Source organism: Heteronotia binoei, chromosome 5, assembly GCF_032191835.1.
Source record: "Heteronotia binoei isolate CCM8104 ecotype False Entrance Well chromosome 5, APGP_CSIRO_Hbin_v1, whole genome shotgun sequence".
NCBI lineage: Eukaryota > Metazoa > Chordata > Lepidosauria > Squamata > Gekkonidae > Heteronotia > Heteronotia binoei.
The window spans coordinates 172,753,039-172,770,024 of record NC_083227.1 but is presented as its reverse complement, the minus strand read 5'-3'; the positions used below and the strand labels follow the sequence as shown (position 1 = coordinate 172,770,024).

The 16,986-nt window shown below is 42.9% G+C and overlaps 1 protein-coding gene across 1 annotated transcript in view; it reads right to left on the bottom strand.

Annotated features, from left to right (window-relative positions):
• Positions 1 to 16,986, bottom strand: part of DNAH9 (dynein axonemal heavy chain 9) — a 636,923-nt gene that overhangs the window by 258,142 nt on the left and 361,795 nt on the right. The window contains exon 52 of the mRNA XM_060238867.1: positions 15,978 to 16,097. Coding sequence (XP_060094850.1) covers positions 15,978 to 16,097 — 120 coding nt within the window. The remainder of the gene's footprint in view (positions 1 to 15,977; positions 16,098 to 16,986) is intronic.

Here is a 16,986-nt window from a genome sequence, read left to right as displayed (position 1 = left end):
TTTGACATACCCGACCAGTAGAGGGTATAGCCAGCACCATGTTCTTGTAGACTACCTTCCTCAGGGAAATGGACCTCGCTGAGAGCTGCTATGTCAATATTCAACCTGAGAAGTTCGTGGGCAACTAGAGCAGAGCGTTGTTCAGGGCGACCACTGTCTACTGTGTCAAGCATGGTTCTGATGTTCCAACACGCAAGCTTTAGTCTTTGCACACTTTGTGAGGTAGGTGCATGCCTTTTCTTTGTTGTTATTTTTTGACCGCAAGTAAGGATGCCCGTTGACCGTGGCTAGCCAACTGGGGTGGGGGAGACGAGCTTTGTTTAGGCCACCTTTTCTAGGCCCCTCTCCGTGTGGAGCAAGCAGTGCTGTCCCTAGATAAGGCTGCTTGGTCGTTCAGGGTGCTGCCGAAAGATGCTTTCGTCTCCGGGTCAGCATCAGGCGACCAATACCCTGAACCGCCTACATGCAGGATCGGGACTGCGGCTTCCAGTGGCATCTTCCACCTGCCGTTTCGCCCCTTGCCCATCGCTGCAGGACTTGGTGTGTTGTGGGTTGTGGATGTGGATATGCCCTTCAGGCCTGCGCAGAGGAATTTTTAGGTGAAGCACAGTGTGCACGGTATTGGCTCCACCCTTTCACCTTGGGGTCATCTGCCATGGCCCAGTAAGCCGGGACGCCGGCATCGAGTCCTCCAGGTGGTAGGTGTTACATTAACGAGCTCTATCTGCCCAGGTTTGATGTTAGAGTTTTCCTTCTCTTGGCTGGTGAGGTTGGTGAGCCCAGCCTGCCCATCCGGTTATACCGCCGGACATTTGGTCACACCATGACGTGGCAAACTCTGTGAGAAACGGGGGGGACCAGCGGGAAGGTGTTGCCACGGATGCAGTAATGCAGGAGATGTAGTACTTGAAGATGGTGATCATATCACCTCTCAGTTATCTCCTCTCTACGCTAAACATACCCAGCTCCTTCAACTTTCCCTCATAGGACTTGGTCCCCAGACCCCTCACCATCTTTGTTGTCCTCCTCTGGACATTCTCCAACTTGTCTATATCCTTCTTAAATTGTGGAGCCCCAAACTGAACACTAAGGTGAGGTCTAACCAGTGCAAAGCAATATCATCGCTTTGCATGATCTGGACACTATGCTTCTGTTGATACAGCCCAAAATCACTTTAGCCTTTTTAGCTACTGCATTACACTGCTGACTCACGTTCACTAAGACCCCTAGATCTTTTTCACACATATTACTGCCAAGACAAGTCTCCTCCATCCCATAACTATGCATTGGATTTTTCCCACCTAAATGGTAGATAGGAACTTTACATTTATCTCTGTTAAAATTCATTTTTATTTGTTTTTTGCCCAGTTCTCCAGCATGTCAGTATTATCCTGTATCCTAACTCTGTCTTCTACTGTATTTACTACACCTCCCAAGTAAATATCTACAAATTTAATAAGCATTCCCTCTATTCCTTCATCCAAATCATTTATAAAGATATTAAACAAAACAGGTCTCAGGACAGATCCTTGAGGGACTCCACTTGTCACTCCTCTCCAAGAAGATGAGGGACCAATCACAAGCACTCTTTGGGTGCAATCTGTCAACCAGTTACAGATCCACCTCACAGTAACAGGATTCAAACCAAATTTTACCAATTTGTGAACAAGAGTAGTATGTGGAACCTTATTAGAAGCCTTACCGAAATCAAGATAAATGATGTCTATAGCATCCCCAGATCCAGCAAGGTAGTAATCTTCTCCCCCATCCACCCCCAAAAAGAGATAAGGTCAATTTGACATGATTTGCTTTTGAGAAACCCATGCTGGCTCTTAGTAATCACAGCCATTCTTTCTAAATGCTCAAGGACTGACTGATGATTTGTTCTAAAACTTTTCCAGGTATAGACATCAAACTGACAAGTTGATAGTTACCTGTTCCTCTTCTTGAAGATGAGCACATTTGACTGCCTCCAATCTCCCAGCACTTTAACTGTTCTCCAAGAATTCTCAAAAATAATGACCAGAGACTCAAACATTACATCAACAAGTTCTTTTAGTTCCCTTGGATGCAATTCATCTGGCCCCAAAGACCTAGTTTCATTTAAAGACACCAGTTAAATTGTTGTGTATGACCCCCTGCCCAGTCAAATATATATATGACCCAACAGATGGCCAGTTCTGTTCCTTCCATTTTCTGGCTGTTGGCTAATTTTCAGTGTGCCAAATGCAAATTGCTGTTGCTGTGTCCTCTAGCTGTGAGAAGTTAACAGCAGACTGCAGATGGAAATTTTGTAAGAATGATGGCATTCCGATTTTCCGTGTTAAATTGAATATATAGAACTGGACTTGGACTGCTGTGGTGAATACAACTAGAGAACACAGCAATGGCAATTTGCATTTGGAACTGTGGAAACTGAACAACAGTCAGAAAATAATAACAACCATTAAAAATGGATGCAGTCAAGAAACAGAACGAACAGAATTGGCTATCCATTGGATCATATTGTCAAGCATGCATATTTCTATGTGCCATGATGGTTCTTTGTCTAAGAGCAGGTCACCAGTCTCTACCACCACTACCCCTCTCCTTTACAACCTTTGGGCAAGTAATAAATCCATCTAGCCCAAGGATGTTTATGCCGCAGTCTGGCTGGTAAAGCTGTGATGTGCCTCTCCCCCAGATTCACACAGACAGTCCTTATCTAGTCCCAGAGAAGTGTGAGAAAGGGAGATGTTTTTAATAGCTTAAATTCCTTAGTAATAAAATAGATACTGTGTAGTAACCTTTGAACCCGTGACTCAAACTGTATCTGCATGATGCCCTTTGAAGTTATCCTATATAGTAACTATGTAACACTGTATACATCATTACTTCCAAGGATTGTGTCCTCGGTAAAGCTTCTGAGTTCCTATAATAAAAGCAACTTTTGATTCAACAACAAAAAAACAGTGTGGGGCCTCAGAAGACCCACTAGCTTGATGGATGAAGCACCCGCTGGGAGAGAGGCGATCCTGGCGTTGCCCTCCCTACGCTCGAGGATGGGAGATGACAGTGACCAGGGCACCTCAGAGGCGAGTGGTGGGAATGGTTGGGATGAGAGAGAAGATCCATGCCCCGATCCGGATCCAGAAGAGGAGGAGGACCAAAACCCAGACCCTCAGGATTTCCTCCAAAGATGAGATTGGAGATGGCAGAGATGGCCAAAGGGTTGAGAGACAAAATGCAAGCCAATGCTACATTCAGGCCCAAGAGGTGAGGAGGCAGTTAGAGCAGGCACTGCAACCACCGGAACCAAGAGGAGGGAAGCCACCTCTGCCTCCCCCTCCAGTGCTGCAACAACCCCGGCTACGGCAACCTCCACAGCTGCCACTGCCATGCAACTATGGAAGGGGCCACGACCTGGATGCCACCTTTGACAGGGACCCTGAAGAGGTGGAGTACTTCTCTATACAAGCCAATAGCTTTATGTTCTTTTTTAGTATAAACAATTTTTATTAGTAACATATGGTAGTAGAACTATATCTACAACTTATAAAAAACTTAGGATAAAAAAAAAACATCATTCTACCCCACATCTTACTTTTCTCCCACCCCTCCCCCCAATAATTGACCCCCGCCAGTGTTATTTTTTTTTAAAAAAAACCGATATTAAAGGTACCTTTAACTATCAAGAAAAAACAAAAATTGATTAAAAAAAGATCCCCCCTTCAAAAGTTATATTCTTGTCTTAAAGGTCTTAATCTTCAAAAATTGTCCAATGTCCTTTTATTTTCCACTCTTTTTCTACATATCTTCTGAATTTCTTCCACTCCCGATTAAAAAGTTCTAAATCGCAGTCTCTTAGTTTTCTTGTTAGCTTGTCCATTTCACTCCATGACATAACTTTTATAGTCCAGTCCCATTTTTCTGGTATTTTTTCTTGCTTCCACAACTGCGCATACAATGTCCTAGCAGCTGAGAGCAAGTACCATATTAAAGTTCTATCTTCTTTTGGAAATTTTTCCATTTGTAATCCCAGCAGAAAAGTCTCTGCTTCTTTGTTAAATTCATATCCTAGGATCTTAGATATCTCTTGTTGAATCATCTGCCAAAACATTTTAGCTCTTTCACAAGTCCACCACATATGGTAGAAAGAACCTTCATGCTTTTTACATTTCCAACACCTATCTGGCATCTTATTGTTCATCTTTGCTAATTTTTTTGGAGTCATATACCATCTATACATCATCTTAAAACAGTTCTCTTTAATACTATGACATGTTGCGAGTTTCATAGAGTTTTTCCACAGATATTCCCAAGATTCCATCTTTATTTCTTTATTTACATTAGTTGCCCATTTTATCATTTGAGATTTCACTACTTCATCTTCTGTAGTCCATTGTAAAAGTAATTTGTACACTTTTGAAATTAATTTCTCATTATCTCCAAGCAGAACTCTTTCCATTTCTGTTTGCTCTTTCCTTATTCCTTCAGCTTTGATATCATTCTCCATCAAGCTTTTTATTTGTTGCATTTGAAACCAATCATATCTATAATTCAATTCTTCTGCAGTTTTCATTTCTATTTTCCCACTTTGTATTTTTAGTAGTTGGTTGTATGATAGTTGTTTTTCCTTAACTGTTTTGGCCGTTAACTTTATCACTTCAGCCGGCACTATCCACAAAGGTCTTCTCTCATCGCCATATTTCTTGTACTTTATCCACACATTTAGTAAGCTGCTCCTTATATAATGGTGAGAGAAAAGACCGTCCATCTTCTTTTTCCCATAATATAAGTAGGCATGCCAGCCGAATTTTTTCCCATGGCCTTCTAACACTAGAAGTTTTTTATTTAATAACGTTATCCATTCTTTCAACCATACTAAACAAATTGCTTCATGATACAGTTTCAAATCTGGTAATTGAAACCCACCTCTCTCTTTTGCATCTATCAGGACTTTCATTTTAATTCTAGGTTTCCTCCCGGCCCACACAAATTCCGAGATTTTTCTTCTCCATTTATCAAATTGCTTAGCATCTTTCACAATGGGGATGGTTTGAAACAAATACATAATCCTTGGTAAGATATTCATTTTTACTGCAGCTATTCTGCCCAACAATGACAAATTGAGCTTGTTCCACTTTAGCATATCTTCTTCTATTTTGCGCCAGAGCTTTTCATAGTTGTTCCTAAACAGATCAATATTTTTCATTGTTATCTCTACCCCTAGGTATTTTACCTTAGAGGTAACTTCACAACCCGTTAGTCTTTGTAGTTCTTGTTGTCTATTTTTCTGCATATTCTTACATAAAATTTTCGATTTTTCTTTGTTTATGTAAAGTCCCGCCAACTCCCCAAACTCTTGTATTCTCGTTAACAACAACGGTGTAGCTTGTAAGGGATTTTCATTTATAAACATTATATCATCCGCAAATGCTCTATATTTATAGGTATACCCTTTTATTTGTAGTCCTTCTAAATCTTTTTCATCTTGGATCTGCATCAGTAAAATTTCAAGAGTCATTATGAACAACAATGGCGAAAGCGGGCAGCCTTGTCTAGTACCTTTACTAATTTTCATTTCGTCTGTAAGATCTGCATTGATGCACAACCTTGCCCTTTGTTCAAAATATATTGCCTTTATCATTCTTATAAAACTTTCTCCAAGCTCCATTTTTTCCAATAGCTTTATGTTCTATTGGGGGAACACCTTCCCCAATGAATTCAGCAGAGTGGATTACTTAGGATCGAAGCTGAAGGGAGCAGCTAAGAGGAGGTACATGAGTCTGTACGAGACCAGGAGCCCTGAACTAGACACCATGGCAGTGTTACTACGAGCCCTGCTGACACAGTATGAAGACCCGCTACAGGAGACCCGAGCCCTCACTGCCCTACGACACCTGAAACAAGGGTCCAAGGCCGTAAGAGAGTACATGGCCAAATTCCGCGCAAATGTGACCAAAGTGCGTGGGTGGAATGAGCAAATGAAGATAGAGCAATTCCAGGGGGACCTGAACGCAAGTGTGCTGGATCGAGCCCTCCAACAGGCTCGCTCTACCACATTGGTGGGGTGAGTGCAGCTGGCCGGTGAAGTAGAAACTAACATGAAACGAGTGGCTCTCCAGCGCCAACAGCAGCAATGGGGAAAGGGGGGGGCATGAGTCTTAGCTGGGGGCAAAAGCAGAGGAACGGAAAGCAAGCCAAGTGGGGGGAACCACTAAACCGACTACCCCCAGACATTGCTTTCATTGCGGCGACCCAAACCATCTAGCCACCAATTGCCCTGAATGGCCTTGAGGCCCCCCCCTTACTCCGAAAACCAGCGCAGCCAAGGTGAAAAAAGAGGAAGGAACCGGCAAAAGGCAGCTCAGTGTCAGCAACTCCTCGAGAGGAAGAGACCATCATAGTGGACAAGTTGAGGGAAGACGCCTGGGAAGACGAGCCGGCAGGAAATGGGGATGACCTGCACTGAGAGGTGCCGAGCAGCAGGTCATGGAGCTAATGGCACTGTTGAGGGTGAAAATAACTGGGACTTTGTTTTTCATCCCATTGACTTTACTGAACCCTAGTTTAAAACATTTTATACATGCCCGGGCCCTACACTAGAGTCATAATCACGCCCAAACTGGTTGAAGCTCTTGGACTCCCTACAAGTCCCCTACCACACCCCATACAGTTTGAACTGATGGATGGGACAGTCGTGAGAGGGGAACCATGCACGGAGCAAACTCATGAGGTGCCAATGGGAATAGAAGACCACTGAGATATGAAAATTTTTGTAGTGGCCCCCTCTTCATCTTTTGACATTGTCCTGGGAGTGGGATGGCTAGCCAAGCATGAACCCAATATAAAATGGGAGGGGGGGATCAGATTATAGACTTCAGAGATGGGAGGTGTGAACACCACCACTGGAATGAGAAGTGGGGCCCAGAGCTGCTTCTGTTAAACGAGAAGTTGTGTCTCACCATAGAAGAAGCGAGTTCGATCCCTAAGGGGTTTAGAGACTTGAAACAAGTTTTTAGTGAAGAGGAAGCCAATGAGCTCTCGCCACACCAAGACACTGACTGTGCCATAGAGCTGATTCTGGGGCAAAGCCTCCCAAGAGCCAAGCTGTATTCTATGGGGTGGGCTAAGAAAGCAGAACTACGCAAGTTTCTCAACAAAAACTTAAAGCGGGGGTTCATAAGGCCGGCCACGGCACCCCATGCCGCTCCCGTGCTCTTTAGAAAGAAGAAGGACAGGGGGCTCAGGCTTTGCACGGATTTTAGGGGGATCAACGCCATTTCAACCTCCAATGCATACCCCATACCCTTAATAAAGGACTTACTAAGCATAGTGTCAGAGGGAAAGATTTTTACCAAGTTGGACTTGCGAGATGCCTACTTCCGGGTGTGCATAAAGGAGGGGGATGAATGGGAGATGGCATTTAACACGCTGATGGGACAGTTTGAATACTTGGTCATACCATTCGGATTACAAGGTGCCCCCGGAGTTTTCATGAATTTTATCAATGAAGTATTACGAAAATACTTGTACAAAGGGGTAGCGGTGTACCTGGCTAATATAATTATTTATTCCAATGATCTACCATCTCATGTGAAACTAGTCAGAGAAGTCTTAAAGACCCTTTACGAGCATCAATTGTATGCCAAACTATCCAAGTGTGAATTCCACCAGACGGAGTTAGATTACTTGGGTTACAGAGTGTCTGGGAAGGGATTGGCTATGGACTCCACCAAAATACATGTCAGAACTTGTAACTTTCCTGTGTGCTGTTAGCCGGACTGACTCCATATTGTAACCAGATACTAACCCAGTGTACCCTGCTGTAGGACACTAACCAAAATTCCTATGCATTTCAAACAAACTGTGATCACTGGAGGGTGACAGATAGCCTCTGGTCAACATCTGCAGGTGCCCCTTTGAAGCCGGGCCGGCCAGGCCTTCTCAGCAGGACTTCATCCTCCCTCACTGATAACAGACCCTGAGAAACAGACAGTTGTCTCTGGCTGTGTGAAAGATCATTTTATTGTTGTTGCCATAACCACATAAAATGTAACTAATGCTAGCCTTCGGTATCAGTGTTATCCTGTACCTTCAGCCTTGTAGTTCTCAATAAACGCCTATACTTTTGTAACGAAGTCCTGGGCCTCAATTGAAGTTCTTCCAGTTCTGACAAAACAAGCTGTATTAGATTGGGAACCCCCAAGGACACAAAGACAGCTCCAATCCTTCATTGGATTCACAAACTTTTACCGTAATTTCATACAGGGGTTTACTCACACCATGCTCCCCTTAATGGACCTTCTCAAAATGAAAGGGAAGGGTCCAGACGCCAAACGGCCAGGGGCTAAATTAGATTGGACAGCCAAGTGTCAGGAAGCTTTCAATAAAGTGAAAAGATTGTTTACCAGCGAACCTATTTTGATTCACCCCAATGAATTAAAACCCTTTGTGGTCCAATGTGATGCCAGCGATGTCGCTGTGGGGGCAATTCTCATGCAACCCGATGAGGAGGGGACCCTCAAACCATGTGCATACATTTCCAAAAAGTTTTCTCAGGAATAGAGGAATTGGTCAGTATGGGATAAAGAGGCTTTTGCAGTGACTTTCGCTTTAAAAACATGGAGATCTTGGCTAGAAGGAGCGAGAGTTCTCTTTGAAATATGGACAGACCATAAGAACCTGGAGGCCCTAATGGGACACAGGAAACTAATGGAGAAACAAATTAGGTGGGCGGGTTTCTTTGCCAAATTTGATTTCAAGTTAAAACACATCCCTGGATCTAAGAATTTTTTAGCAGATGCTTTATCGAGACTCCATCAGCATAATAGCCAAAGGGAGGAGGTAATTGATTCCTTCATATCTCCTAGCCAATTGCGAGGAGATGTAACCACGCGCTCGAAAGCTAAGCATGAGAAATTGGACAAAAGTGGGGAGGGGAGAGACTGATTGCTGAAGTGGAAAAAGAAGGAAACGCCATACTGGAAGGGGTAAAGAATGTGAAGGGGGGTTCTGGTACAAGGACGGCAAACTCTATGTGCCAGAGAGTCTCCGAAAGGAAGTGCTCCAGTTTTGTCATGACAGTAAACTCTCCAGGCACTTTGAATATGTCAAAACCCTACACTTAGTAAATAGACAATTTTGGTGGCCGTTTATGAAGAAAGATATTTCTGACTATATTGCTTCGTGTCCAATATGCTTAATGGCTAAAAGAAGGGGGGGACCCCCTGGGTTGCTACAACCCTTAGAGACAGCAACCAGACCGTGGTCGGTAATCTCATTGGATTTCATTGTAGAACTTCCCCCCTCTCAGGGAAGGATTGTAATTCTTGTAGTAGTGGACACATTTTCCAAACAATCCCATTTCATTCCATGCTTACAAATACCCACGGCTAAAAAACTGGCACAGTTGTTTTTCCAACAAGTGGTGAAACTACACTCGTTACCAGACAAGCTAATTAGTGACCGGGGCATTCAGTTTGTTGCCAACTTCTGGCGGGAGTTTTGTAAACTGACTGGGATTGAGCAGGGATTAAGTTCCGCGTATCACCTGCAGACAGATGGACAGACGGAGAGGGTGAATGCTTTTCTGAAGCAATATTTGAGGTGCCTCGTGAACTATCAGCAGTCAAATTGGGCAGACCTCCTCCCATTTGCCGAATACGGATATAATAACAGCATACATTGTTCCACTAAAACCTCCCCATTTTTTATAGTGAACGGGTATAAGGGAAAGCCGTTCCCACAGTTGCCAGGGGGAGTGATACCAGATGTACCATCAACTTTTGAACAATGATGGGGAAAATTGGGGAAAACTTGGAATAATATCCAAGAGAACGTGAAAGCAGCAAAAGAAACTTACAAAAAACATTATGATAAACACCATTCACCTGCTTGGGACTTTCAGGTGTGGGACACTGTTTTTGTCAACAAAGAACTTGCCTTTACCGCAACCATCTAAAAAACTATCGTACAAATTTTTGGGGCCATTCCGTATTAAACGAGAAATCAATAAAGTGACTGTAGAACTTGAATTGCCTAAACTGTTTAGTAAGATACACCCCATCTTTCATTGCAGTTTACTTCGGAGAGATTCTAGAGCCACGTCTTGGCATCCCCGACCCCTAGTTCCAGAACTTATTCCAGTTGGGGATCAGAATCACCATGAAGTAAAAGAAATCTTAGATGCTAAGCTGAAGCGGGGTGTATTGCATTTTCTGATTAGATGGAAACATTTCTCTGTAGCCCACGATGAGTGGGTCGATAGCTTGAATGTGAAAGTGCCAGAGCTGATTAAAAAATTCTATGCAAAACATCCTTCTAAATCCCGGAGAAAGCTTTAGGGGGAGCAGTATGTCAAGCATGCATATTTCTATGTGCCATGATGGTTGCTTAGACAAAGAGCAAGTCACCAGTCTCTACCACCACCACCCCTCCTTTACAACCTTTGGGCAAGTAATAAATCCATCTAGCCCAAGGATGTTTACTCCACAGCCTGGCTGGTAAAGCTGTGATGTGCCTCTTCCCCAGATTCACACAGACAGTTCTTATCTGGTCCCAGAGAAGTGTGAGAAAGGGAGATGTTTTTAATAGCCTAAATTCCTTAGTAATAAAATAGATACTGTGTAGTAACCTTTGAACCCATGACTCAAACTGCATCTGCATGATACCCTTTGAAGTTATCCTATATAGTAACTATGTAACACTGTATACGTCATTACTTCCAAGGATTGTGTCCTTGGTAAAGCTTCTGAGTTCCTACAATAAAAGCAACTTTTGATTCAACATCAAAAGACTGTTTATTGAGAAATATTGATGCTTGACACATATACATATTTGGTTGGACCGTGGGGTCATACACAACAATTTAGCTGGACAAATTAAGTGCTTAGCATTTATGCTGGAGATGTTGTAAAAGAAAATGCTGATTATTGTTGTGTTGCAACATATTTCTTATTAGATTCTTGACATGGTAGTTGTTATTACTGCACATTGATTAGTCTATTTTGATAAGTTTTGTAAAGATTTTGTATTGCTGTGAATTTTGTAATAACAATACACATTTTTTAAAAAATATGCATTAGTTTTACATATAGTGTGGCACTTCTAATTTGGTTCCAATAGAGGCAATGGAGCTCAGCTCTTTAAAGAGTTTGCAGATTGTAGTGTATAAAGTGTAACCCTGACATCATTTACTCTGGATTAGTGCTATTGTTGTTAAGAGATTCTGCGGGGAGGTAGATCAAGGAGTGAAACTCTAATGCAGGGGTTCCCAATGTAGTGCCCACATAATCTTTCCTGTGACACACCAAGCATTTTAATAAAGTTGACAGGTTCAGATGGGGCTTTTGCCCAACAGAGCTTCTGACTGGCAATGGAGATCTGATCAGCTGTGCAGATTTTTAAAAGTTGCTTTGGCAGCAGCTGCTACCACTGCATGACTGAAGGAGTATGCAGAAAACTTTTTAAAACAGTTTGTTCATTTAAAAGGCATCTTGCTACTGTGAGGTTTTACCTGAAATAGAGGTACTATGAGAGTTATGTATAATCTTATTCCTTGATAGTTTGTATTTGGCTTCACCTTATGTGGCATTCATTTTGTAGTCATGCCCACCAACCTCCCCGCAAGCTCAGAATAGCTCTAATGGCTCTTTGGAAAAGCTTGTGTTCCTGAACTCCTGGAAACTGACCCGTCCAATTGCAATATTCTAATCTCAAGCAACCAACAGCTCTTACTTTTTAGTTTCTTGTTGAACAGCCAAGGCAGGGTTTGGTGTGGGTTTTTTTCTGCACAATGTAAACACTATGGAACTCTGCATCTTTCCAACAGAGCCTCATTATAAAGATAAAGGGCAATAATGTTCATTAAAAGCTGAAAGTAAAGGTTTCTTTTCACAGCAGCTGTAGTTGGTGAATGCTTGCTTATTATCTGCTGTCAGATATGAATGACTGAATATGAGCGTGGTATTTTGGGGGAATTGCTGTGTCATGGTTTTAAGGCAGCTGTGTATTTCTGTTTGCTTGCATGTAAGGATAGTTCACTGGTCTGAGTAAGTGCATCATAAGCAGTCGACTGCTGTGTTCATGCTATGTGTGTCTGCACCAAGTTTTTGATGTATTTATTTCAGCTATTTATGTTTGCCTTTCTTCTAAGCATCTCAGGAGCCAACAATACAAAAATGATTTGAAAAAGCAAGCATTAAAACAACAGATATAAAACATTTTTAAAGACTAAAACAATGTTTATGCTCTCCACCAGCACAGTATTCCCCTTTAACAAGACTCAGGCTTCTACTAGTCTTTAATTTTCACCCATACTGACTCACTATAATAAATAATAATAATAATAAATTTATTTTTGTATCCCGCCCTCCCCTGCCGAAGGCAGGCTCAGGGCGGCTAACACTAATTTGATCACTACTCTGCCATCATGTCTTGGAGAGGTGATTTTGTGTCCTGGTAGTCCTTTTCATTGTCCTCAATTAGCTTTACCTAAGTCAAGCATCCAGTCAGCGAGCTGCATCCAGCCCATGCAGGGCTCAGATCTGGCCCACAAACAACTTCCTTCTCCTGCTTCCTTTTCCAGGACTGCTGCTGCAGCCTCGCCATAGCTTGCTTTTTCACCAGTTCCCCCAAGTGGTTCTTTGCTTCCTGCCTCATGCCTCTCTCCCCCTCCCTCCCTCCCTCCCTATCTCATTCACACACACAGAGCTTCTGCCTCTGCCTCTTTTAAAGAGGGAGAGGAAAGAGAGTCTCATGGTGGCTTTAAGTCCAACAACATTTTATTTCAGGTATAAACTTTTGCTTCCAATCACATTTCTTTTTTTGGGAGAGAGTGTGGATGGATGGATTCTTCTGACAAGCAAGATTTGGGAAATCGTTATATTATAAATCAAGGAAATGATTTTGGTTTATCCCAAAAAAATAAAAAAAAAAGTTGGAGTTTTCCATTCCTATCAGGATTTTATTTTCTTTCAAAAATACCCTGATTAGAACACATGGATTGGTCCTTATATCTTGGATAGTGAAGTGATTTCACACATTGATAATGAGAATCACAGAGTTGGAAGGGATCCCCAGGGTCATTTAGTCCAATCCCCTGCACAATGCATGAAAAATACCTCCTCCCAAACATCCCCAATGACAGGAAAAATGGCTCTCAGTTTGGTCCAGGAGGATGCATTGTCTTGAGCTTCATGGTCAATTGCAATTCAGCAGTCTCTCTTTCTAATTTCCCTTTGGAATTCCTTTGTAAGAGCATTGCTGCTCTTAGGTCACCAGTCGTTTTTAACTCTGGGGTGGGTGACATCGCTTTCACAACATTTTCACAGCAGACTTTTTATGGGGTGGTTTGCCATTGCCTTCCCCAGTCATCTACACTTTCCCTCCAGCAAGCTGGTACTCATTTTACCGACCTCAGAAGGCTGAGTCAGCCTGAGCCAGCTACCTGAAACCAGCTTCCACTGGGATCGAACTCAGGTCGTGAGCAGAGAGTTCAGACTGCAGTATTGCAGCTTTACCACTCTGCACCACGGGGCTCTTTACAGTTAGCATAACAACAATAATACAACGAGCGCTAGGGTTGGGGACCTCTGAGTTAAAGAAGAGGTTTGGGACTGGCATGCTCCTAAATGAAATACTTAGTGGTATTGAGAGCATTTTGCCATCAAAATTCAAAAGGCTTTTCCATCTGGTTAGAAAAGAGGTTCAGGAATGGCTGGCTCCTAATATAAATGTAACGCAGAGAGCATTCGGCCAGCCAAATCCAGAAGGCTTTTGCAGATGCTTAGGGAACACATTAAGGCCTGGCTGGCTCCCAGTATTAACACTAAATTGCTGATAACTTTGAAGAAAATAGAAATGCTCCTGAGGAAGACTTTTGATGAAATGAGTCTACATCCAAGTGCTCGTTTGGATGGATTTTTCTTTGCAATCTTGTAAAGTAGAACTTCTTTATAATGTATTTAAAAGGATTTATATCACTTTAAAAAAATGTTTTCTAAATGTTAGCCAGTATATCACAGTGCTTGTTTGTTTGTTTTTTAATTCTCTGAACGGGAGCAAGTAGCCAGGCTTAGTTAAGTCATGCCAGTCAGGTGGCATCAAGTCACCCAGAGGGTGCTGCCAAGCCTAGAGTAGGAAAACTCCAGAACCAGGCAGCAGATATTCAGACAACAGATCTCTTTCCCCTTGGAGTAAATAACTACTTTGAAGGGTGGACTATGCATTATATTTAGGGGGGGCCTTTCCCCTCCCTGAAGTCTGGCTTCTGGAAACGCCTCCACAAAATCTCCAGGAATTTCCCTCCAATCTGGAACGGCAACCCTAGTCAGGACTGGCCCCAATGAATTCTCCCTCGAAGGCCAAAATAGGCCTCCTCCCCCAGCCTTTTACTAACAGAACCAAGGTTTGCTATAGGGTTGCCAGGTCCAACTCAGAAAATATCTGGGAACTTTGGGGGTAGAGCCAGGAGACTTTCGCATCCTCCCCCATAAAAATACAATGCCATTCCCCTGAATACGGTCTTCATTTCTCCCAGCAGCTGACTGTACTTCCACTAAATAAACTGGGACAATTTATTCACTGGAGCAATTTACTCACTGGAACTGCGCACTGTAACCATCTGCTGTATTGCAACCAACTTCTTAAGACTAACAGGAAAATGAAAGCAGAGCAGCTCCAAACAAACAGAGGTGCTCTGCTCACTTCTCTTCCTTTTACACACTCACCAGGAAGACCCAGGATCCCTCAGCCAATTGGGGAAAGGCTTTCTGTAGTTGCTTCCCTCCTCCCACCTTCAGCCAATGGGATGCAACAGACCTTGATTGATGGTTTGACGGGCCAAAGTGTGATACAGCACATTCCCAACCAATCAGAGTGCTCCATTTTGCTACTATGATATCTCCGATACTTCATGTGACATTTTATGGCACCCATGGCCTGGCCCAACAAAGTGATATTTATGTCAGATCCAGCCCTCATAACAAATGAGTTTGACACCTTTGACCTAAGCAGTACCCTCAAGAAAAGCAAAAAAAGAAAGGGACACTATTACTATACTATTGCATCCCAATTGCTCCCCATTGCAAGGCTAGCTGACAATGCTTTCAGAGTTTAGTTTGTCCGGTGGACACCTGAGAGAGGGTCTTTTTGGCAACAGCCCCCCCCCCCCTCAATTATGGAACAACTTCTCCAGAAAGGTGTGCATGGCTCCCTTATTTCAGTTTTTAGGAGGCAACAGAAGACAATTTTATTTAGGTCTGTGTTTGAGTCCAAGTGAGAAAGGCAGACTATTAATAAGGTACATAAAATAAATAAATTTGACTAATCTAGTTTTTTGTTTATTGGCAGTTGTTTTAAATTGTGGTCTTTTATGCTTTTTTTAAATTGTTTTTTTTTTTAAATTCAGGGCCGGATCTTGGGGGGGGGCAGAGGGGGTGCTCCCCCAGGCGCAGACAGGGAGGGGGGCACCAAATTGGGTATGGAGTCCATTGTATTCTATGGGACCATAAGATAGACTGGCCCATAAAGGGGTGTCATTTTTTAATTTCCCCCCCCCCTCAAAAAACATGTAGATCCGGTCATGTTTAAATTACATTTCAAGCTGCCTTGAGTTCCACAAGGTAGATATTAAATGTTTTAAATAAATAGACTAGAATAGGTTTGTGAACCTCCAGGTGTGTGTGGGGGGGAGTTCTCCTGAAATTACAACTGATCTCCAGGCTGTAGAGATCAGTTCTCCTGGGCAAAAAGGATGCTTCAGAGGTTACATCCCTGCTGAGGTCCCTCCTCTGCCCATGCTCTGCCTTCCACAGGCACCACCCGAAATCTCCAGGAACTTCCCAAGTCAGAGTTGGCAACTCCAGTTTAGACTCACATGATTAAGAAACATTTCCAGTTCTGCACACAGCACTAAACAGACTAAAAGCTTTTCACAAACTATACCCCTGTTTGCTCTTTGCACATGCTACACTTAATTGAGCAAATCTTACCAGTCGATTTGCAAGGGAAATAGTCTTTGCGGTGACTTCAGCTTCTTCCTGGCATTTCAGCTTTTCTGCTGTGGCCTTCTCAAACTTAGCTGTGAGTACTGTCAAGTTTTCATTAAGGTGCTGCAGTATAAAAAGAAGAAAATATTGAGAGAAACAAAATATCCTGAAGTAATGCAGTTTTGAGTTTATGCATTGACACACTCCTGGCCTTGGTCAGAAGGAAGTGAACCTCTGTTTCTGAAGGAGCCATATAGGGGAGGGGATTATTAATTTAATTGTTCTGAGAAATGTTAACAAGATCACCCACTCTGACTTCTTAAAGGTACAATTCACAAGCCTTGTGAATCCATCTTCAGCCATTAGTACTGTGCCAATTCTATAGGGAATGAACATGCAGTCAGGTTTACCCTTCCGCATAGATAGTGGCTGCATTTGAAATGTGGTTGCTAACCTCCAGGTGAGCCTGGAGTTCTCCCAGAATTACAACTGATTTTCCATGGAGAAAATAGCAGCTTTTCAACTGAGTTCCCTTGGAGAAAATAGGTTTGGAGACTGAACTGAAGGACAGGGAGGTTCTCTGTCCTTCTAACAGTTACTTCTGTTCTGTCCATTCTATCTTAAGGAAGTGTGTATGCACACAAAAGCTCACACCCTGAATAAAACATTGTTGATCTTAAAGGTGCCATTGGACTATAACTTTGTTCAGTTACTACTAGGGTTGCCAAATCCCCAGCTTCCTGTAGTGGGAGACTTTTGCACGTATGCAAAGTGTGTGCACAACTCAATGACGTGGCGGGGGGGGGGGGGGAGTGAATGCCTTCACTTGGGTGAGTGGCAAGACAGCAAGGGGGGCACTCACCCAGAGCCTCTTTCTAGAGCCCATTGTATTTTTTCTCTACAATGGGCCTTATTCCTAGTAAGAGTAATAAAAATGGGGAAAATAAACAGGAAATAGGGTAAATTCTATTAACAGCAGAAGTAACTAGGGCTGTAACTAGGGAAGGGGTTC